This window comes from Eleutherodactylus coqui, chromosome 7 (assembly GCF_035609145.1).
Source record: "Eleutherodactylus coqui strain aEleCoq1 chromosome 7, aEleCoq1.hap1, whole genome shotgun sequence".
Lineage (NCBI taxonomy): Eukaryota > Metazoa > Chordata > Amphibia > Anura > Eleutherodactylidae > Eleutherodactylus > Eleutherodactylus coqui.
This window is the reverse complement of record NC_089843.1, coordinates 130,818,567-130,842,408: the sequence shown is the minus strand read 5'-3', so window position 1 is coordinate 130,842,408 and position 23,842 is coordinate 130,818,567. Positions and strand designations below refer to the sequence as shown.

The window sequence follows — 23,842 nt, the reverse complement described above, 5'->3', positions numbered from 1 at the left end:
GATCTCGCCAGGCACTCACTGCAGGGGGGTGGTATAGGGCTTGAACGTCGCAGGGGGAAGTTGTAATGCCTTCCCTGTCTTTCTATTGGCCAGAAAAGCGCGCAATGTCTCAGAGATGAAAGTGAAAGTAACTCGAACATCGCGTGGTGCTCGCCTCTAGTAACGAGCATCTCGAACACGCTAATACTCGGACGAGTACGTTCGCTCATCTCTAGTAACAGTCCTATTGAACATATATGAGGGAGTGTTGAAAATTTTTTGGCTTTTCCAATTTCATCTAATCTTAGATTAATAATACTTTTATTACATCTACATTTGTTGTATATTTATGTGTCTAGCCTAAATTTCATAGTTGTAGCCTAATTTTTAATGTTGTTTGCAGATGATAAGTAGACATGGTTTCCAAGCATTGAGGTAAGCTTTGTAAGGAATCAAAGGGCAACCAGAAATTGGCAGATGAGGCAAGTGTGCCAAATGCTTCAGAGTGAAGATTTGCCAAGTTCTTGAATGTATGTCCACCTTGAGGAGCAGTATTATCTTGCAGAAACAAGACTCCTTTCAAAGCCATGCCTCAACTAGGCAGTTTTGGGCAGACTCATAACAAAAATGTATGTTTTGATGAAAGCATTATTAGTCTAAAAGTAGGGGAAAGTGGGAAAAACAGAGACTTATCAGTACATCCTTGTCATAGTGTCTGTCATAATATTCACATAAACTTAGGGTGACCATATACATTAAATGAGGATAAGTCGATGGCATTAGATGATGGAACCAGATGATCATCTAATGTGTGTGGCAACCTCCCGACTTGCCACCAGCAGCGAGTCGGGAGGTTCCTCTTGGGATATAAGCCACTGCCAGAGCTGTCACCGTGACTTTCTCCCCTCACTTCATACAAGACACATGCACATTCGGCTGAGTTGAGTGTGCATGTATATGGGGGAAGGAAATTGGTAGAGATAGCAGGACTGGATAATTTAACTACATTTTTGAATAATATTACAGGTACAGATAATGTCTTTTAATCATCTGCATTTCCTTCACAAGTTGTTTTCTCAGCTGGGCGTGTGTTTATGTGATGTTTATCTGCCCAGCAGGAGTCCATTGTCTCCTCCAGGCATTCGTTTGCCTTTAATAAGCAGTGTACTCATTGTGTTTGAAAGTCAAACAAAACTATCCTTTGATCACTTAAAAGACTGGACGAATTAAATTCAAATGGAACAAATTTTGAGTGATCAAGCAATAGTTTTTATGCCGGTTAAAAACCAGCGCTAAACGACAAGTGAACGAAAAGTGCACAAATGCTCACATTTATATGCATAACCGAATTATCGCTCATTTTCAGCAGTTTGAATGAATTGTCCAAAATGTGACTGGTTTGTAAGATGTGGACTCTGTTCTCTTTAAAATGTACTTCAATTTTGATGTGTTTTCTTTTGTATTCTACATTTCTCATGTTAGATCACGTAGAAACCACTGCTGCTGCTACCGTGGTAGCATTTACTAAGAAACCTGACACAAGTAAGTTTGTGAAAAATATTTTTAGCATTTCATTATCCCATATATTTTTAATACATAATGTCTGCGCCAGTTTAAACATATTTTTGTCACATTTGTGAAGTTTTTTCAGCACATTTTTTCTCAAGTGGGCAACATATAGGTGGCATTTTATATCATATTTCTACCAATAGATCTCAATAATAAGAATATGGACCATCAAAATGTAATTGCAATTAGAAATGAGCGAGCACCAAAATGCTCGGGTGCTCGTTACTCGAGTCGAACTTCCCGCGATGCTCGAGGGTTCGTTTCGAGTAACGAACCCCATTGAAGTCAATGGGCGACCCGAGCATTTTTGTATGGGACCTATGCTCCGCTAAGGTTTTCATTTGTGAAAATCTGGGAAATTCAAGAAAGTGATGGGAACGACACAGAAATGGATAGGGCAGGCGAGGGGCTACACGTTGAGCTGCATCTCAAGTTAAGATTAAGCCTCAAGTTAACTATTAAGCCACAATAGCGGCAAGAGTGAGACCCCCCCCAACAATTTTTACTTCTGAAAAACCCTCATTAGCAAGGCATACCTTAGCTAAGCACCACACTACCTCCAACAAAGCACAATCACTGCCTGCATGACACTCCGCTGGCACTTCTCCTGGGTAACATGCTGCCCAACCGCCCATTTCAGTAATAGTAGCAGTCAAGACAGGCCCCAGTAACAATTCCAAAGCAGCAGTATAGGGGGAGCACAGTATTAGTTGCATTTCAGTAGTAGTTGCAGTCTAGACAGGCCCCAGTAACATATCACTAGCAGCAGTATAGGGGGAGCACAGTCTTAGTTCCATTTCAGTAATAGTAGCAGTCAAGACAGGCCCCAGTAACAATTCCGAAGCAGCAGTATAGGGGGAGCACAGTATTAGTTCCATTTCAGTAGTAGTAGCAGTCAAGACAGGCCCCAGTAACATATCACTAGCAGCAGTATAGGGGGAGCACAGTATTAGTTCCATTTCAGTAATAGTAGCAGTCAAGACAGGCCCCAGTAACAATTCCAAAGCAGCAGTATAGGGGGAGCACAGTATTAGTTCCATTTCAGTAGTAGTAGCAGTCTAGACAGGCCCCAGTAACATATCACTAGCAGCAGTATAGGGGGAGCACAGTTCCATTACAGTAATAGTAGCAGTCAAGACAGGCCCCTGATTTTACTTTGTTACAGTACTCTTATTGTCCAAGTATTTCTCGATTCTGCACATTGCAAATCTGTAATCTTTGCCAAAAGGAATGGACTATTCCATGCTTTCCAACATATATGTATATGTTATATAATAACTATGTAATGACTAAAGGCCCCTTTGCATGGGAAGATAGTCAACCAAATAACCATTCATAGGAAAGTGTATCTTGATCCCCTTTAAACTTTGCACTTTGTATAAGCAGCAACAATCGACTTGTTATATCATCAATTGGTACTCATCATAAAATAGGCCCTGAAATAGGTTCCTTTAAAAATGTCCATAAGGGTCCATTCACATGGCTGTATATTCGGGGCAAGTGCTCTTCATGTTTTACACAGAGAGCATATGGCCCCATAAGAGCCTATAAGGCCATTTACATGTCTGATTCCCACATTTCCCATATTTAGTAACAGTCCTATTGAACATATATGAGGGAGTGTTGAAAATTTTTTGGCTTTTCCAGTTTCATCTACTCTGAGATTAATAATACTTTTATTACATCAACATTTGTTGTATATTTATGTGTCTAGCCTAAATTTCATAGTTGTAGCCTAATTTTTAATGTTGTTTGCAGATGATAAGTAGACATGGTTTCCAAGCATTGAGGTAAGCTTTGAAAGGAATCAAAGGGTAACCAGAAATTGGCGATGAGGCAAGTAGGCCAAATGCTTCAGAGTGAAGATTTGCCAAGTTCTGGAATGTATGTCCACCTTGAGGAGCAGTATTATCTTGCAGAAGCAAGACTCCTTTCAAAGCCATGCCTCAACTATGCAGTTTTGGGCAGACTCATAACAAAAATGTATGTTTTGATGAAAGCATTATTAGTCTAAAAGTAGGGGAAAGTGGGAAAAACAGAGACTTATCAGTACGTCCTTGTCATAGTGTCTGTCGTAATATTCACATAATCTTAGGGTGACCATATACATTATATGAGGATAAGTCGATGGCATTAGATAATGGAACCAGATGATCATCTAATGTGTGTGGCAACCTCCCGACTTGCCACCAGCAGCGAGTCGGGAGGTTCCTCTTGGGATATAAGCCACTGCCAGAGCTGTCACAGTGGCTTTCTCCCCTCACTTCATACAAGAGACATGCACATTCGGCTGAGTTGAGTGTGCATGTATATGGGGGAAGGAAACTGGAAGAGATAGCAGGACTGGATAATTTAACTACATTTTTAAATAATATTACAGGTACAGATAATGTCTTTTAATCATCTGCATTTCCTTCACAAGTTGTTTTCTCAGCTGGGCGTGTGTTTATGTGATGTTTATCTGCCCAGCAGGAGTCCATTGTCTCCTCCAGGCATTTGTTTGCCTTGCATAAACAGTGTACTCATTGTGTATGAAAGTCAAACAAAACTATCCTTTGATCACTTAAAAGACTGAACGAATTAAATTCAAATGGAACAAATTTTGAGTGATCAAGCAATGGTTTTTATGCCGGTTAAAAACCAACACTAAACGACTAGTGATCGAAAAGTGCACAAATGCTCACATTTATATGCATAACCGAATTATCGCTCATTTTCAGCAGTTTGAATGAATTGTCCAAAATGTGACTGGTTTGTAAGATGTGGACTCTGTTCTCTTTAAAATGTACTTCAATTTTGATGTGCTTTATTTTGTATTCTACATTTCTCATGTTAGATCACATAGAAACCACTGCTGCCGCTACCGTGGTAGCATTTACTAAGAAACCTGACACAAGTAAGTTTGTGAAAAATATTTTTAGCATTTCATTATCCAATAATACATAATGTCTGGGCCAGGTTAAAACATGTTTTTGTCACATTTGTGAAGTTTTTTCAGCAAATTTTTTCTCAAGTGGGCAACATATAGGTGGCATTTTATATCATACTAGCGTACCCGTCGCGCGTTGCTGCGAAGACAGACATACATACATACATTCGTTTTTATATATCTAGACTAGCGTACCCGTCGCGCGTTGCTGCGAAGACAGACATACATACATACATTCGTTTTTATATATCTAGATGACGGCAGCAGCGACCACTGAGGTTTTGTAGGCCGCTGCTTCCCCCTTGCAGGCTGAATAAAATAGCCGTTGTGTGGAACATCCAATTTATCCGGCTGCTGTGGCTTCTTGGGAAGATAGCCTAGTACATGTTTGCCCACTTCCAACTCCAATGGAGACTGACTGTAAATGGCTGGCGTGCTCTAGTATTTATGGTTCCAAGCTGTACGTGTCATTGCATACAGTCTATCTATCTATCTATCTATCTATCTATCTATCTATCTATCTATCTATCAGGGTTATTGCATACAGTCTATCTATCTATCTATCTATCTATCTATCTATCTATCTATCTATCTATCTATCTATCTATCTATCTATCTATCTATCAGGGTTATTGCATACAGTCTATCTATCTATCTATCTGTCTGGGTTATTGCATACAGTCTATCTATCTATCTATCTATCTATCTATCTATCTATCTATCTATCTATCTATCTATCTATCAGGGTTATTGCATACAGTCTATCTATCTATCTATCTATCTATCTATCTATCTATCTATCTATCTATTTATCTATCAGGGTTATTGCATACAGTCTATCTATCTATCTATCTATCTATCAGGGTTATTGCATACAGTCTATCTATCTATCTATCTATCTATCTATCTATCTATCTATCTATCTATCTATCTGGGTTATTGCATACAGTCTATCTATCTATCTATCTATCTATCTATCTATCTATCTATCTATCTATCTATCAGGGTTATTGCATACAGTCTATCTATCTATCTATCTATCTATCTATCTATCTATCTATCTATCTATCTATCTATCTATCTATGACATCAGGAAATGAGAGAATTAAATTCCGTACATAAAATTTGGATGCTAATTCTTTTGCGCTTAGAATTGAATAATCGAGTTGGGATGAGACATAAGGCCTTGCCCATAAGCATTCCCCAACCTCCAAGAACTGAACCTACCTACCTGAATGAGATTTTGTAGGCCGCTGCTTCCCCCTTGCGGGCTGAATAAAATAGCCATTGGGTGGAACATCCAATTTATCCAGCTACTGTGGCTTCTTAGGAAGATATCCTAGTACTTGTTTACCCACTTCCAACTCCAATGGTAATTGGCTGGCGTGCTCTAGTGGTTCCAAGCTGTACGTGTCATAATAGCGTACCCGTCGCGCGTTGCTGCGAAGACTCTCCAAATCTAGCCCACACACTTGCAGCGATTGTCCTTGTGCTCTGTTGATGGTCATTGCAAAAGCGAGTCGCACCGGAAACGGTAAACGTTTGAATTCAAATGGCATATCTGTTGGGATGATTGGAATCCGTGGCAACAGAACATCTTCCCCTTGAATTTCCCATTCAGAATTGTAGCTTCGGTGACATTGTTCATCATCTTTTTCACTGAAAGTCTTGTACCGTTGCAAAGTCTGGTGGATGGATGTTTCGGAGAAGAATGATAGGCACGCCTATTTTCAATGTTAAAATATGCGGTGGCATACCTGGAAAATCGAGTGAATTCAAGAATTCCATTGGGTAATTGACAGCTTCATCTTGATTCATCACAGTATCGATGGACTTATATGTTGTCGCTTCGCCTGGTATTCCGTTTTGAATGCTGAAATTGATGGCATTGACATCGTTGTTGGTAGCTGCTAATATAGCACATGCGCTGAGCCACTGATGATTTTGGTAATTCCGCGCAATATTTGGGAACACCTTTTGGATCAATTCGTCTTTGGTTGATGTCATCTTTCCAAAGTTTGTTGGCAATGTGATACATTGTGTAGATCTGTCGATAGGCATTTTCCCATTTCCAATATCCAGCAATTGTTTTGCGAAGCGTTCGGCGGATGCATCATTTTGTAGTTGAACACGCATATTGGTTTTCAAAGTCAATTTCTTTACATGTCGCCATAGAACTGACAGCCTTAATGACATCACAATGCAGCTTTATAGAACATGTTGGGGCATGTTCAAGGGCGTCCGATGTTGATGACATCAGTGATGACATCACAATAGCAGGTGGCTTACTTATTCGATCTACGTGGGGGGGGGGGGGCGTAACTTTCGACGAAGCTCGCGCGCCATTTATCGTAGGATATTTGTACTATGCCTATAATCTTCCCAGGAGTGTACTTAACAACTTCCCAAAGTTTCATGGCGATCGGATGAATGGTGTAGTAGCGCATAAAGGACAAACAGACACGCACACAGACACGCACGCACGCACGCAGACAGACATACATTCAATTTTATATATATAGATTTCTACCAATAGATCTCAATAATAAGAATATGGACCATCAAAATGTAATTGCAATTAGAGATGAGCGAGCACCAAAATGCTCGGGTGCTCGTTACTCGAGTTGAACTTCCCGCGATGCTCGAGGGTTCGTTTCGAGTAACGAACCCCATTGAAGTCAATGGGCGACCCGAGCATTTTTGTATGGGACCTATGCTCCGCTAAGGTTTTCATTTGTGAAAATCTAGAAAATTCAAGAAAGTGATGGGAACGACACAGAAATGGATAGTGCAGGTGAGGGGCTACATGTTGGGCTGCATCTCAAGTTAAGATTAAGCCTCAAGTTAACTATTAAGCCACAATAGCGGCAAGAGTGGCCCCCCCCCCAACAATTTTTACTTCTGAAAAACCCTCATTAGCAAGGCATACCTTAGCTAAGCACCACACTACCTCCAGCAAAGCACAATCACTGCCTGCATGACACTCCGCTGGCACTTCTCCTGGGTAACATGCTGCCCAACCGCCCATTTCAGTAATAGTAGCAGTCAAGACAGGCCCCAGTAACAATTCCAAAGCAGCAGTATAGGGGGAGCACAGTATTAGTTCCATTTCAGTAGTAGTTGCAGTCTAGACAGGCCCCAGTAACATATCACTAGCAGCAGTATAGGGGGAGCACAGTCTTAGTTCCATTTCAGTAATAGTAGCAGTCAAGACGACCCCAGTAACAATTCCGAAGCAGCAGTATAGGGGGAGCACAGTATTAGTTCCATTTCAGTAGTAGTAGCAGTCAAGACAGGCCCCAGTAACATATCACTAGCAGCAGTATAGGGGGATCACAGTATTAGTTCCATTTCAGTAATAGTAGCAGTCAAGTCAGGCCCCAGTAACAATTCCAAAGCAGCAGTATAGGGGGAGCACAGTATTAGTTCCATTTCAGTAATAGCAGCAGTCAAGACAGGCCCCAGTAACAATTCTGAAGCAGCAGTATAGGGGGAGCACAGTATTGGTTCCATTTCAGTAGTAGTAGCAGTCAAGACAGGCCCCAGTAACATATCACTAGCAGCAGTATAGGGGGATCACAGTATTAGTTCCATTTCAGTAATAGTAGCAGTCAAGTCAGGCCCCAGTAACAATTCCAAAGCAGCAGTATAGGGGGAGCACAGTATTAGTTCCATTTCAGTAATAGCAGCAGTCAAGACAGGCCCCAGTAACAATTCCAAAGCAGCAGTATAGGGGGAGCACAGTATTAGTTCCATTTCAGTAGTAGTAGCAGTCAAGACAGGCCCCAGTAACATATCACTAGCAGCAGTATAGGGGGAGCACAGTCTCAGTTCAATTTCAGTAATAGTAGCAGTCAAGACAGGCCCCAGTAACAATTCCGAAGCAGCAGTATAGGGCGAGCACAGTATTAGTTCCATTTCAGTAGTAGTAGCAGTCAAGACAGGCCACAGTAACATTCCTGTTGCAGCAGTTTAGGGAGATAACAGTCTCTTTCACATTTCAGTAGTTGCAGTATAGACAAGGCCCCAGTTACATTTATGTAGCAAAAGTGTAGGCCAACCCCACACACCTTGCTGTACCATGAGTGCAGGCGAAGCCCATAAAAATTACTAGGATTACACTGTAGGCGAGGGCCCCAAAAAATTGGTGTACCAACAGTACTAAATGTATCTCAGAAAAATTGCCCATGCCCAACCAAGAGGGCAGGTGAAACCCATTAATCACTTTGGTTACTGTGGCTTAATTTGTAACTAGGCCTGGAGGCAGCCCAGTTAAAATAAAAATTTGTTCAGGTGCAAGTTTCAACGCTTTAATGAGAATTGAAACGTATAAACATTGTTTACAAAAGTAATATGACTGAGCCTTGTGGGCCTAAGAAAAATTGCCCGTTCGGCGTGATTACGTGAGGTTTCAGGAGGAGGAGGATGAATATAATACACAGATTGATGAAGCTAAAAGGTCCCCGTTTTTTATGGTGATAGAGAACGATGCTTCCATCCGCAGGTGCAGCCTATGTATTGTTTAGGTTCCACTGCTGTCCGCTGGTGGAGAAGAGAAGTCTGGGGAAATCCAGGCTTTGTTCATCTTTATGAGTGTAAGCCTGTCGGCACTGTCAGTTGACAGGTGGGTACGCTTATCCGTGATGATTCCCCCAGCCGCACTAAACACCCTCTCTGACAAGACGCTAGCCGCAGGGCAAGCAAGCACCTCCAGGGCATACAGCGCGAGTTCAGGCCACGTGTCCAGCTTCGACACCCAGTAGTTGTACGGAGCAGAGGCGTCACATAGGACGGTCGTGCGATCGGCTACGTACTCCCTCACCATCCTTTTACAGTGCTCCCGCCGACTCAGCCTTGACTGGGGAGCGGTGACACAGTCTTGCTGGGGAGCCATAAAGCTGGCAAAGGCCTTAGAGAGTGTTCCCCTGCCTGTGCTGTACATGCTGCCTGATCTCCGCGCCTCCCCTGCTACCTGGCCCTCGGAACGGCGCCTTCGGCCACTAGTGCTGTCGGATGGGAATTTTACCATCAGTTTGTCTGCCAGGGTCCTGTGGTATAGCATCACTCTCAAACCCCTTTCCTCTTCGGGTATGAGAGTGAAAAGGTTCTCCTTATACCGTGGGTCGAGCAGTGTGTACACCCAGTAATCCGTAGTGGCCAGAATGCGTGTAACGCAAGGGTCACGAGAAAGGCCTCCTAACATGAAGTCAGCCATGTGTGCCAGGGTACCTGTACGCAACACATAGCTGTCCTCACTAGGAAGATCACTTTCAGGATCCTCCTCCTCCTCCTCCTTCTCCTCAAGCCATACACGCTGAAAGAATGACAGGCAAGCAGCATGGGTACCCTCAGCAGTGGGCCAAGATGTCTCTTCCCCCTCCCCCTCCTCCTCCTCCAAAACGCGATATAGACATGAGGGTGCTCTGACTATCCAGCGACATACTGTCTTCCCCCGCCTCCGTTTCCGAGCGCAAAGCGTCTGCCTTTATGCTTTGCAGGGAACTTCTCAAGAGGCATAGCAGAGGAATGGTGACGCTAATGATTGCAGCATCGCCGCTCACCATCTGGGTAGACTCCTCAAAGTTTCCAAGGACCTGGCAGATGTCTGCCAACCAGGCCCACTCTTCTGTAAAGAATTGAGGAGGCTGACTCCCACTGCACCGCCCATGTTGGAGTTGGTATTCCACTATAGCTCTACGCTGCTCATAGAGCCTGGCCAACATGTGGAGCGTAGAGTTCCACCGTGTGGGCACGTCGCACAGCAGTTGGTGCACTGGCAGATTAAACCGATGTTGCAGGGTGCGCAGAGTGGCAGCGTCCGTGTGGGACTTGCGGAAATGTGCGCAGAGCCGGCACACCTTTCCGAGCAGGTCTGACAAGTGTGGGTATCTTTTCAGAAAGCGCTGAACCACCAAATTAAAGACGTGGGCCAGGCATGGCACGTGCGTGAGGCTGCCGAGCTGCAGAGCCGCCACCAGGTTACGGCCGTTGTCACACAGGACCATGCCCGGTTGGAGGCTCAGTGGCGCAAGCCAGCGGTCGGTCTGCTCTGTCAGACCCTGCAGCAGTTCGTGGGCCGTGTGCCTCTTCTCTCCTAAGCTGAGTAGTTTCAGCACGGCCTGCTGACGCTTGCCCAACGCTGTGCTGCCACGCCGCGCGACACCGACTGCTTGCGACGTGCTGCTGCTGACACATCTTGATTGCGAGATAGAGGTTGCGTAGGAGGAGGAGGAGGAGGAGGAGGGTGGTTTAGTGGAGGAAGCATACACCGCAGCAGATACCAGCACCCAGCTGGGGCCCGCAATTCTGGGGGTGGGTAGGACGTTAGCGGTCCCAGGCTCTGACTCTGTCCCAGCCTCCACTAAATTCACCCAATGTGCCGTCAGGGAGATATAGTGGCCCTGCCCGCCTGTGCTTGTCCACGTTTCCGTTGTTAAGTGGACTTTGCAGGAACCGTGTTGGTGAGGGCGCGTACAATGTTGCGGGAGACGTGGTCGTGCAGGGCTGGGACGGCACATCGGGAAAAGTAGTGGCGACTGGGAACTGAGTAGCGCGGGGCCGCCGCCGCCATCATGCTTTTGAAAGCCTCCATTTCCACAAGCCTATACGGCAGCATCTCCAGGCTGATAAATTTGGCAATGTGCACGTTTAACGCTTGAGCGTGCGGGTGCGTGGCGGCGTACTTGCGCTTGCGCTCAAATACTTGCGCTAGCAACGGCTGGACGGTGCGCTGAGAGACATTGGTGGATGGGGCCGAGGACAGCGGAGGTGAGGGTGTGGGTGCAGGCCAGGAGACAGTAGTGCCTGTGTCCTGAGACGGGGGTTGGATCTCAGTGGCAGGTTGGGGCACAGGGGGAGAGGCAGTGGTGCAAACCGGAGGCGGTGAACGGCCTTCGTCCCACCTTGTGGGGTGCTTGGCCATCATATGTCTGCGCATGCTGGTGGTGGTGAGGCTGGTGGTGGTGGCTCCCTGGCTGATCTTGGCGTGACAAAGGTTGCACACCACTGTTCGTCGGTCGTCTGCACTCTTAGTGAAAAACTGCCAGACCTTTGAGCACCTCGGCCTCTGCAGGGTGGCATGGCGCGAGGGGGCGCTTTGGGAAACAGTTGGTGGATTATTCGGTCTGGCCCTGCCTCTACCCCTGGCCACCGCACTGGCTCTTCCAACCTGCCCTGCTGCTGCACTTGCCTTCCCCTCTGAAGACCTGTCCTCAGTAGGCTTAGCAAACCAGGTGGGGTCAGTCACCTCATCGTCCTGCTGCTCTTCCTCTGAATCCTCTGTGCGCTCCTCCCTCGGACTTACTCCAATTACTACTACCTGAGTGATAGACAACTGTGTCTCATCGTCATCGTCCTCCTCACCCACTGAAAGCTCTTGAGACAGTTGCCGGAAGTCCCCAGCCTCATCCCCCGGACCCCGGGAACTTTCCAAAAGTTGGGCATCCGTCACTACAAACTCCTCCAGTGGGAGAGGATTCGGAACCATTGCTGGCCATTCTGGGCAGGGGCCCGGGAACAGTTCCTGGGAGTCTGCCTGCTCCTCAGAATGTGTCATTGTAATGGAGTGAGGAGGCTGGGAGGAAGGAGGAGCAGCAGCCAGAGGATTCAGAGTTGCAGCAGTGGACGGCGCAGAACTCTGGATGGTCAATAGATTGCTGGATGCACTTTCTGCCATCCACGACAGGACCTGCTCACACTGCTCATTTTCTAATAAAGGTCTACCGCGTGGACCCATTAATTGTGAGATGAATGTGGGGACGCCAGAAACGTGCCTCTCTCCTAATCCCGCAGCAGTCGGCTGCGATACACCTGGATCAGGAGCTCGGCCTGTGCCCACATCCTGGCTTGGGCCTCCGCGTCCTCGCCCGCGTCCACGTCCTCGTCCTCTAGGCCTACCCCTACTCTTCAGCATGGTGTATTACCAGTAGTGCAGAAACAGAACGCTGTAATTAAATGTGCCGCTTATTGGCCTGTGGTTGGAGGCTGACTTCGCTTACGGAACGCACAGCAGAGCCAGGAAAGAATTTTGCGCAAGATTGCTGTAACACTTAGCTGGCTGCGTATTAATTAGGACTACTACCCCCAGCAGAGACGCAGTACAGTCAGGACGGTCACAGGCAGCCCAAATATATTTTTTTGTCCCAAATTTTTTTGGAAAAGCCCACTGCCTATATAGACAGTATACGTCTTTCACCTTTTTCACAGTCCCTGCCTCAGCACTACTGGCCCTATACTATGTAAAGTTACTGCAGACTGTTTCCCTCTGGACAGGAATACAGCGTTGATGTAATGGCCAACGCAGAGCCAGGAAAGAATTTTGCGCAAGCCTGCTGTAACACTTAGCTGGCTGCGTATTAATTAGGACTACTACCCCCAGCAGAGACGCAGTACACTCAGGATGGTCACAGGCAGCCCAAATAGAATGTTTTTTCCCAAATTTTTTTGGAAAAGCCCACTGCCTATATAGACAGTATATCTCTTTCACTGTCCCTGCCTCACCACTACTGGCCCTGGACTATGTAAAATTACTGCAGACTGTTTCCCTCTGGACAGGATGACAGCGGTGATGTAACGGCCAACGCAGAGCCAGGAAAGAATTTTGTGCAAGCCTGCTGTAACACTTAGCTGGCTGCGTATTAATTAGGACTACTACCCCCAGCAGAGACGCAGTACACTCAGGACGGTCACAGGCAGCCCAAATAGAATGTTTTTTCCCAAATTTTTTTGGAAAAGCCCACTGCCTATATAGACAGTATACGTCTTTCACCTTTTTCACTGTCCTTGCCTCAGCACTACTGGCCCTATACTATGTAAAATTACTGTAGACTGAGGACGCAATGCTCTGCACGGCCGATATACAAAAAAAAAAGTGCAACACTGCAAAAAGCAGCCTCAACAGTACTGCACACGGTCAGATGTGGCCCTAAGAAGGACCGTTGGGGTTTTTGAAGCCTAAAATAACTCCTAACACTCTCCCTATAGCAACTCCAGCAAAACAGCACTTTCCCTGAGCTATGTCAGAATGCATCTGTGGCGAGCCGCGGGAGGGGCCGATTTATATACTCGGGTGACACGTGATCTCACCAGCCACTCACTGCAGGGGGGTGGTATAGGGCTTGAACGTCGCAGGGGGAAGTTGTAATGCCTTTCCTGTCTTTCTATTGGCCAGAAAAGCGCGCTAACGTTTCAGAGCTGAAAGTGAAAGTAACTCGAACATCGCGTGGTGCTCGCCTCTAGTAATGAGCATCTCGAACACGCTAATACTCGAACGAGTATCAAGCTCGGACGAGTACGTTCGCTCATCTCTATTCGTACTACATATATGTACTGATTTTTGATGTTGCCTAAAAAGCCCTGCCACAGAGCCTTCCATGGGCTTTGGGGTGCCATGCTAGGACATCAGCTTACCCAGATCACATTGTGAGTGGTGTTGATGGAATGTGGAAAGGAGTCCCTCTCCCGCTGACTGTTGAGGCACATGATGGCTATGGAGTAGACTCAGCTCCGTTAGACCCTTCTTGGCCGCATGACATATGTTTATGTTATGTAGTTGGGAAGTGGTTAAATTATGAAAATCTGCCCCCCTGGGATGTAGTGCGCCCCCTCTAGCTGCCGACAGATAGCATTCCATTATTTAAGTCTATATATAAGGAGCAGAGGATTTAGAGCTCCTTTTACTTACCATGGAGGTCTCATTTCTGATATGTGGCGAATTGCATTTTTGTCTTTTTTAAATGCAAATGCTAAACATTGTATATTTGTATTTCACATGGCAGGTAAGAAAGACCCACAAGGAATTACCGAACAACATTTAACAACTACCAAACATGGAAATGGGCATTTGGAGGTGTCAGCCACTAATGGTAAATTTATAACTAATAAAAGAATATGTAACAACTGTAATGATACATTATTACACTCTGGTACGTATTAGGCACTGCACTATATTGCATCCTTCCTAGCATGTGACAGTCCAGATCGCTACCAGCAGACTAACGGCAGATATATCACATGAAGTCACATGAAGGAAAGCTTAAAGGGGTTGTCCCGCGCCGAAACGGTTATTTATTTTTTTTTAACCCCCCCCCCCCCGTTCGGCGCGAGACAACCCCGATGCAGGGGTTAAAAAAACAAACCGGAGAGTGCTTACCTGAATCCCGGCGGTCCGGCGTCTTCATACTCACCTGCTGAAGATGGCCGCCGGGGTCTGCTCCCTCCGTGGACCGCAGCTCTTCTGTGCGGTCCATTGCCGATTCCAGCCTCCTGATTGGCTGGAATCGGCACGTGACGGGGCGGAGCTACACGGAGCCGGCATTCTGCATGAGCCCCATTGAAGACAGCAGAAGACCCGGACTGCGCAAGCGCGGCTAATTTGGCCATCGGAGGCCGAAAATTAGTCGGCACCATGGAGACGAGGACGCCAGCAACGGAGCAGGTAAGTATAAAACTTTTGATAACTTCTGTATGGCTCATAATTAATGCACAATGTACATTACAAAGTGCATTAATATGACCATACAGAAGTGTATAGACCCACTTGCTGCCGCGGGACAACCCCTTTAATCTGAGCATTTAGTAGAGATCTGCTCTGTGGTTACTGGCAGTAACATATGCAGTAGGTTGTTCAATGTAGACTACAAGGAATACTCAGAATCAGGCTGTATTTACATGGGCGATAATCACACACAAGTTCTCTCCAACTGCAAGATGGACAGAACTAGTACGCACCACTCAATGTGCAGTGAACACGGAGCCCTACGCTTTAAAACATGTATGTGTGAGAAGTTGACCTTTTTATCTCATATCATTTTTTTATACATTTTTGAAATTTTCTGATGTTGCTTTTGATTCCCCCCCCCCAACTGATCTCAGATTGTGCCCCTTGTTCTTAACTACCTAATAAAAACACTTCCTTCCTGAACCTTATTTATACCTTTGATATATTTAATGATTTCAATCTCACCTCCCCACCCCCTCCCCTTTCCCTTCACTCCTTCAGGCTATACAAGTTAAGTTCTTTAAGGTCGCTCTCACACTGGATGCTTTTTACCGCGGATAGCTCAGCTCCCTGAACGCCGCGCTAACTGTGGTACAACGCCGTCCTTATTTCCAATGGGATCCCTCATTCCAGCACTCGAAGGGGGTGTTTCTAAATTCTCTATTTTAGCACTTTTTAACGCACCCCATCACAGTGATCGGGTGCATCAAAAAACACTGTCAAGCGCTGTAACATGTGTTTGACAATGCCACGCAAAATCTGAACGTGTGTGAGTGCAGCCTAAGTCTTTCGGGATTAGTTTTGTCCTTGAGACCTTCCACCATTTTTGTAGCCTGTCTTTGGACTTGCTCTTTTTTTATCAATGCCTTTCTGTAGGTGAGGTCTCCAGAACTGAACACAGTATTCCAGATCTGGTCTCACCAGAGCTCTATACAGTGGGATCACAATCTCTATCTTTCTACTGGTTATACATCTAGCTATGCAGCCGAGCATCCTACTTGCTTTCTTTGCTGCCTGTGGACTCGATTTCAGGCTGTCAAATCAGAACCCCTCAATCCTACTTCTTTGATTTTTGATGTTAATTGCATATGGGCTGCGGGTTGGGCGGCTTCCATTGACTTCAATGGAGGCCGTCTATGTGGAATCCGCAGCAAAATAGAGCATGCTGCGATTTTTTTACTCAGTTCGCAGAATACGCAATTCATATCCACGAGTGTGAGCGAAAAAGCAAATTTACATGCTTTTCAACGTCCAGGCTTTGCCACAGGCGCCGATTGCACATTCCGCAATTGGAATCCGCCCGTGTGAGCTCGGCCTAACAGTGACAGAATGAATTTATCCGGAGAGGTATCCTGGCTAGATTAAGCATAAAATATCTAGATAATTATAAATAGAGTCTTTTAGCCCCTAATTTTAAATGATATTTTTCAACATTTAAATCCCAATAGTAGCACAATTGTAAGCCCTAACATAGTTCTATTGGGTAACCTTCCCCCTTACTCCTTTTGTGGTCTGGTTCACAGGAAAATCCAATATAAAACATGTGAACTTTGGTCTATGGGTCTATACGATTATGGTGAAAGCAAATTAAAAAAAATGTCAAATGTTTTTGTACCTTTGAAAAGTAAATAACATTTTTTTTAGGGCTTAGTCACACTGGCGCATTGGCGCCTGTGTTACTGCAGGTAGCAGACGGCCGTACATGAAGACGGACGTCTCTCCGCAGCGCCGGAGGAAAGAACATGTGACCGGCTTCATTGCCGGTCATGTGTTCTTTCATCAGGGCTGCAGAGAGACGTCCATCTTCAGGTACGGCCGTCTTCTTTCTGCAGTAACGGCTCAGTCACACGGGCGTATCGTTGCCGGTGTATGGGTGCCGATAGCCCGTGTCACTGAGCCCAAAATTGCTCTACAGCACCATATTCTGAGACCCATAACTTTTTTTTTTTGTCAATTGGGCCGTGTGAGGGCTCATTTTTTTCAGGGTGAGCCATAGTTTTTATTCGTAACACCTTTGAAAACATGTATTTTCGATTACTTTTTATTTAAATTCTTTGGCATCTGGAATTAAAAGAAAAATGTAATTCTGACATTCTGTTCTTTTTTTATGGCCTTCACTGTATGGGATAAATATTATGATATTTTTTTAGTTTGAAGGCTTCTGAACACAAGGATACCAAATATGTGCATTTTTATAACTGTTTAAATTTTTTTAATAGGAAAAACGGGAAAAGGTTTTATTTTCAGGTCTTAATGTTTTTAATTTTTTTTTTACTATTAAAAAATGTATCAAATCTTTTTTCACACTTTTATTTAAACCCCACAGGGGACTTGAACTTGCAATTACTCGGTTGCTTGTACCAATTTTTTATGTTGCCTAAAAAGTTCTGCCGTGAAGTCTTCTATGGACTCTGGGCTGTCATACTGGCCATTGTACACCCCGATCGCACTGCGAGTGGTGTCAATGGAATATGGAAAGGAGTCCCCCACTCTCGTTGACTGTTTAGGCACATGGCGAGCTTTGACAGAAGCATCTAGACAGTTTAATCGCAGCAGTTACCAGTGGCTGTCAGAATCAGCGGATAGCTGCCGGGTATGGAGCAAATTCAGCTCCATACACCCTTCCTGACTACATGACACACATTTACGTTATGTAGATGGAAAGGGGTTAAATTAAGAAAATCTGGCGCCCTGGGATGTAGTGCGCCCCCTCTAGCTGCAGACAGATAGAATTCCGTTATTTAAGTCTATCTATAAGGAGCAGAGGATTTAGAGCTCCTCTTACTCACAATGGAGGTCTCATTGCTTATATGTGATGCAGTTACCAGTTGAAAATATACTGCATTTTTATGTCTTTTTTGCTAAATGCAAATGATAAACTTTGTATATTTCTATTTCACACAGCGGGTATGACAGATCCACCAGGAACTATCAAACAACATTTATCAACTATCAAACATGGAAATGGGCACACTGAGTTGCCAGTCACTGATGGTAAATGTATAACTAATGAAAGATGTAACAATGTAACAACTGTATAGAGATACGTTATTACACTCTGGTATGTATTAGGCACTGCACTATATAGCATCCGTTCTTTCATGTGACAGCCCAAAGCACTACCAAGCAGACTATGAACCTTACTATGGATTTAACATGCTAACAGCAGATATGTCGCATAAAGGAAAACTTAATCTGAATATTTAATAGAGGTCTTCTCTGTGGTCATTGGCCATTACATATGCAATAGATTATTCAGTATAAACTAGAATGAATCAGAATCATAGAGTTAGGGCTCAGTCACACGGGCGTTTTGACGCATGAATTTTTGAACGCAACAGTTATGCAATCAAAAATTTGCGTGACCGAATCGGGCGTCAGAGCGGAAAAAATGCTGCTAGCAGCGTTTATCTGCTCAAAAAGACTGTGGCCCGCTATCCCCTGCTGCGGCTGTGACAGCTGAGAAGGCGATTCCTTGTATGTGAAACCCCTGGATGCTGTCACATCCAGGGGTTTTACCTGTGGTCAGTGGGGCCCGCGGCAGCTGCGGCGGTCCCATTGACATACAGAGAACATCGCGATCCTCTGCTACAGCTGTAGCTGTACTCATGAATGGGTGAGTGTTGCCTCTGATTGGCTGAGCGCAACGACCAATCAGAGGCAGCTCTCAGCTGTCATTCAATAGCTGAGAGCTGCGTCTGATTGGTTACTTTGCTCAGCCAATCAAAGGCTGCCCATTCAGCAGGCGGGGATTTTAGGATGGTTTTCAGGGAAGGGCTTATATTTTAAGCCCTTCCCCAAAAATCACTGCAGCGCTGGCCAGCAGCCCATTGCTTTCAATGTGGCCGGCTGTATTGCCGGCTCCATTGAATTAAATGGGAGAACAACCCGTGGCAACCTGTTCCACTCATTGATCACCCTCCCTGTCAGAAAGTTTTCTCTAATCTATGTCTCCTCCCTTTCAGTTTTATCCTATTGCTTCTAGTTTTTCCTACATTTCAGGCTGCATTTTCATGGGCGATTCGCCCACGCAAGTTCTCTCTGATCGCAAGATGAACAAAACTAGTACATGGAAACAACATTTAAACCCCAATAACGGGACAATTGTAAGGCTTATCATAGTTCTGTCTGGTAAAACCCCACAAAACCTCATTTTAAATTTTCTTAAACTCTACTCCTTTTGTGTCTGGTTCACGAATCAAACCAACAAAAAACGGGACTGTTGCCAAGTATGGAAATGAGAAGGGTGCAAGAGCAAGGAAAGGTGGAGTGAAAACAATCTCATGAATGCAGTGGAATCATAGACATCTGATACATTTCGTCTGATTTGATATTAAAATACTGAATATTCTTTGTTCCATTTGTCAGAGACACCATATAGGAGACATGTACGTACAGCAGCGCTCTGAGCCTGGACAAACAAAGATGTCCGCACTGTTTCTCGGACTATCTGATGCACACAGTGTATTAGTATGCATCTTTAGTATAGGACTTGTCAGTGCTGCTCATATGGCCAGTACCGGCCAATCAAAGCAGCATGCAGTGTCTTATACTAAAGATGCATACTAGTGCACAGTCTGCATCAGATAGTCCGAGAAACGGTGCTGCCATCTTTGTGTTGTCCAGGCCTGGTCAATTTATAACATGCTTCTTCAGGTGACAGATCTGCATTAATATACCGTATCTGGATTTTAAAATCGTGCTGTTACAAATTTCAACTTCAAACATTAAATAAGTGACATTTTTTGCAAATTTTCTTTTGCAATGTTAGGGCATTTATAATATTTTTGCTTGCCATGCACATTCATTGCACTCCACATTACTTATAAGAAGAGGTGCGTCATTCTGTTATATATGATGTTTATAATGATATATTTTTAACCTGTCAGTTAATATAATATTTATATACCTTTTTAAGCCAACCGTTTTAAAAACAATTAAAAGTAATTTTATTAATTTACCAATTCTCTATAAGGTAACTTAGGAATTCGTTGTTCTGATTTCCATTCTGGATATATATGTTATATACATCATCATTTTCTTTATTATGCATTACTGTAACATGCTAGTGCAATGATATTTCACCTGAAAAATTGGCATTTAACAACTTAAATCAATCCACCCCGACTTCCATAACACAGGTATATCATCCATTTATGTACAATGGCAATGCAACTAATGTATGGTCTGCCCAACAGGTGTTAAAGGGGTTGTCCCGCGAAAGCAAGTGGGGTTCAGCACTTCTGTATGGCCATATTAATGCACTTTGTAATGTACATCGTGCATTAATTATGAGCCATACAGAAGTTATTAACTTACCTGCTCCGTTGCTAGCGTCCCTGTCGCCATGGTGCCGTCTAATCGCCCGATTAGACGCGCTTGCGCAGTCCGGTCTTCTCCCTGGTGAATGGGGCCGCTCGTGCCGGAGAGCTGGTCCTCGTAGCTCCGCCCCGTCACGTGTGCCGATTCCAGCCAATCAAGAGGCTGGAATCGGAAATGGACCGCACAGAGCCCACGGTGCACCATGGGAGAAGACCCGCGGTGCATCGTGGGTGAAGATCCCGGCGGCCATCTTAGTAAGGTAAGGAAGAAGTCGCCGCAGCGCGGGGATTCGGGTAAGTACTAAACGTTTTTTTTTTTTAACACATGCATTGGGTTTGTCTCGCGCCGAACGGGGGGCCTATTGAAAAAAAAAAAAAAACGCTTCGGCGCGGGACAACCCCTTTAAGTATTTATTTATTATAAAAGTTTGTACAAACATTTTTTTTCTTTTCCTTTTTTATTGTTCTGCTGACTTCTACATATGACTATCCTTCTGGATTTGTATTCTACCTTTTTTTATCCATAACTCTATTCCTGTCTATATTGCTCTTCACTTTACTATGTATAGCATGTCCCCAGCAAGTACTGAAGAAGAGGTCTACTGACCTTGAAACGTGTATACATGCTGGTTTTATAAATAAACAGAGAAGTTTGGCAAATAATCATCTTATGTAATTATATTACGCCTGTAGGTTGTGCCACATACCCAAAAATATTTTTTACCATTTTGGAATTTGTGGTTTAAATGCTTACCCAGTAGATATAACAGGATACTATTGTATCTTGTCTCCACCACCAGAATGGGTGGAGACCTAGTGATGGGTTGTATCCGTCCACTGTACGCCCACAAACAAGTGATTGGTTGCCTTTAGCAACGTCCTAGCAGTGTGGGCATTTATTTTTGCCTGGGATGGAGGGTTAGGATTAGTTTCAGTGTTAGGCCTTGGTCAGACGGGCGATTTTTGGTGCGATCTGCAGATGCGCATGCGATCGCCGTTTTTATAGAACCATTGCTTTGCAATGGTATGGGACACATGAGCGCTTTTTATGCGCTTGTCCGATTTGTTATAGAACAGAAATCGCGGATCACGCCTATCTGCGACAGGCGATTCCTGTTCTTCTCTATATGCGCTCAATGGGGCCGGCTGCAGAAGCACCGACCCCATTGAGAACATATACTGGACAAATCATTCTCCTCTGCCACAGCTGTAACAGCTGTGGAAGAGAAGAATGATGTTTGCCCATTGAATTCAATGGAGCCGGCAATACAGCCGGCTCCATTGAAAGCAATGGGCTGCAGGCGATCTCAGGATGAATTTTCGGGAAGGGCTTAAAAATATAAAAAAACTGTGTAAAAAGTAAAAAGATCTATATACTCACCTTGTCCCGGCAGACAGAGTTCAGCCGCGGCCGGCTGTGAGTAGTATTCAGCAGCCGGGGATTTAAAATCCCCGCCTGCTGAATGAGCTGCCTCTGATTGGTCACAGCCCTCACCAATCAGAGGCAGCTCTCACTCACCCATTCATGAATTCATGAATGGGTGAGTGAGTGCTGCCTCTGATTGGCTCAGCGCAGGGACCAATCAGGGGCAGCTCTCAGCTGTCATTCAGGGCTGTGACCAATCAGTATGCAGTAACATGGAAGCATTATCAGCTAATAATGTAACTGTAACACTGAAACTAACCCTAACCCTCTATCCTAGCCATAACTCATTCCCCATGCTGCTAGGAGCTTGCCGCAACTCCCCTCCAGCACCACAGGAGCTGCGAACGGAGAAGGGAGACCGGGGATGGGGGGGGGGGGATGAGTGGCAGGACCGTAGAGGTCGACGAATGATGGGAGTGCCAGGACCTGGATGGGAGCCAGCCCTGCAGCCAATCAGGAACTGGGGGCATCACCTGGCTGTCAAACAGCCTTATCCTTGTCGGCACCCAGCACTTCCGGTGTCGACAAGGTACAACAATACTGTATAACAGGACTTGGAGTCGGCTGCACCTACTGTGTATAGGGACGCTTTTCCATCATTTCTATAAACATTTTCTAGCCTGCTACCCTCTAAAAAGACGGCATTGTCCCAAATTTCATTTTCCATTTTCTACCTGAGTTGCAACACTATTTTTTCACTATTTAGCATTTTTTGTAATACCGGATCTGCCAAAAACCGCTAGTGTGAACTCAGCCTTAGTGATTGAGCTACAATATATTTAACCTATCATCATAATATGTTGTTATTCTTTTGTTTGTCTTCAGAACCAGAGAAGCAAACCACCATAATGACTGCAACTATTGAAACTAGTAAGTGCAAAGTTCAAATAAAGGACTCTTCATAAGGCTAAATCCAGTCTCTCTCAACATATCCCCAGACATATGCACAGTTCTATAATTATATACAGTTGTATTTAAAAAAAAACATAGTCAATTGGAATTTTCAATAGAGCTAGGGCTGCAGGATTCCTAAACATACTAGATATAGTAAATGTATGCTAAAATGACACCGTTAATAATAATCATCTTTATTTGTATAGCGCCAACTTATTCCGCAGCTTTTTAATTTGGGCATATGTTTAGCCATGAACTCTTTTGCTGCCAGGAAATTTTCATATTTTTAACATACATGCAAAAAAATGTAGGTTATAAAATCAAAATCATATTCTAACCTCATATTTATATATGTCTGGGTAAATAAATTGAAAACATAATGTACAGTAGGTTGTTCAGAGAATGAAAAAAATAGTGGAGAACTGAATTATCCATACTCCACCTTGGAAAATTAGTATCAATTAACACTTAAATTTTTATGTGCTGAAAAATTAAAATAAAAAACACTCCAAAAAGAAAGAAATGGGGCCTCACACATCCAGTAAGAAAAGTAGAAAAAACTTAGGATAGAAAATATGCTGCATCCTGAAGGACAAATTTAGGCACATTCTAAAATGGCGTGGTCCAGTTGTAAACTACAGATGGTCCGTCAACAGGACAGGTAATCTGGCGTAATTTCCACCAAAAAACTAATTTTGAATAGTAAATAAGCCCTAATGTTCTTATCTGTGGCAGAGGGTGGTCTGGTTCTACTACCAACAGTGTATAATTATGCCACTGAATAAATCAGACTGTAAGGGTGGGGGTCACACAAGCGCTTGTATTTGCAACATTGCATTCCCTATGGTGTGTGCACATGTCTGTACTTTGCAGGTGCGTGCCTGCAAAGATAGGACATGCGTGCACCATTGGGAATGCACACACTATTTTAAATGGCTTTTTAGGGAAGGGCTTATGAAGCTCTTCCCTGAAAAGCCATTGACGGTTCCCGGGGCTCAGCAGCAACTTCTGCCGCTGTCCCCAGCTCTGTAGCGCTGCTGAGCTATCAGCAGGCAGGTATTTAAAATCCCTGCCTGCTGGTAGCTCTGATTGTGATTGGCTGAAGCGCTCAGCCAATCACAATCAGAGCTGACCAGCAGGCGGGGATTTTAAATCCACGGCTGCTGATGGCTCAGAACTACAGAGCTGGGGACAGCGTTAGAAGTCGCGGTGAGTATTTATTTATT

General features: G+C 44.5%; 1 protein-coding gene across 2 annotated transcripts in view; it reads left to right on the top strand.

The window, feature by feature from the left end:
* The window catches only part of LOC136572793 (uncharacterized), a 68,432-nt gene that overhangs the window by 23,719 nt on the left and 20,871 nt on the right, over positions 1–23,842 (top strand). For both annotated transcript variants that reach the window (XM_066573694.1, XM_066573693.1), the window contains exons 4-8: positions 1,462–1,521; positions 4,385–4,444; positions 14,254–14,340; positions 17,880–17,969; positions 22,548–22,592. In XM_066573694.1, the coding sequence (XP_066429791.1) occupies positions 1,462–1,521; positions 4,385–4,444; positions 14,254–14,340; positions 17,880–17,969; positions 22,548–22,592 (342 nt within the window). The remainder of the gene's footprint in view (positions 1–1,461; positions 1,522–4,384; positions 4,445–14,253; positions 14,341–17,879; positions 17,970–22,547; positions 22,593–23,842) is intronic.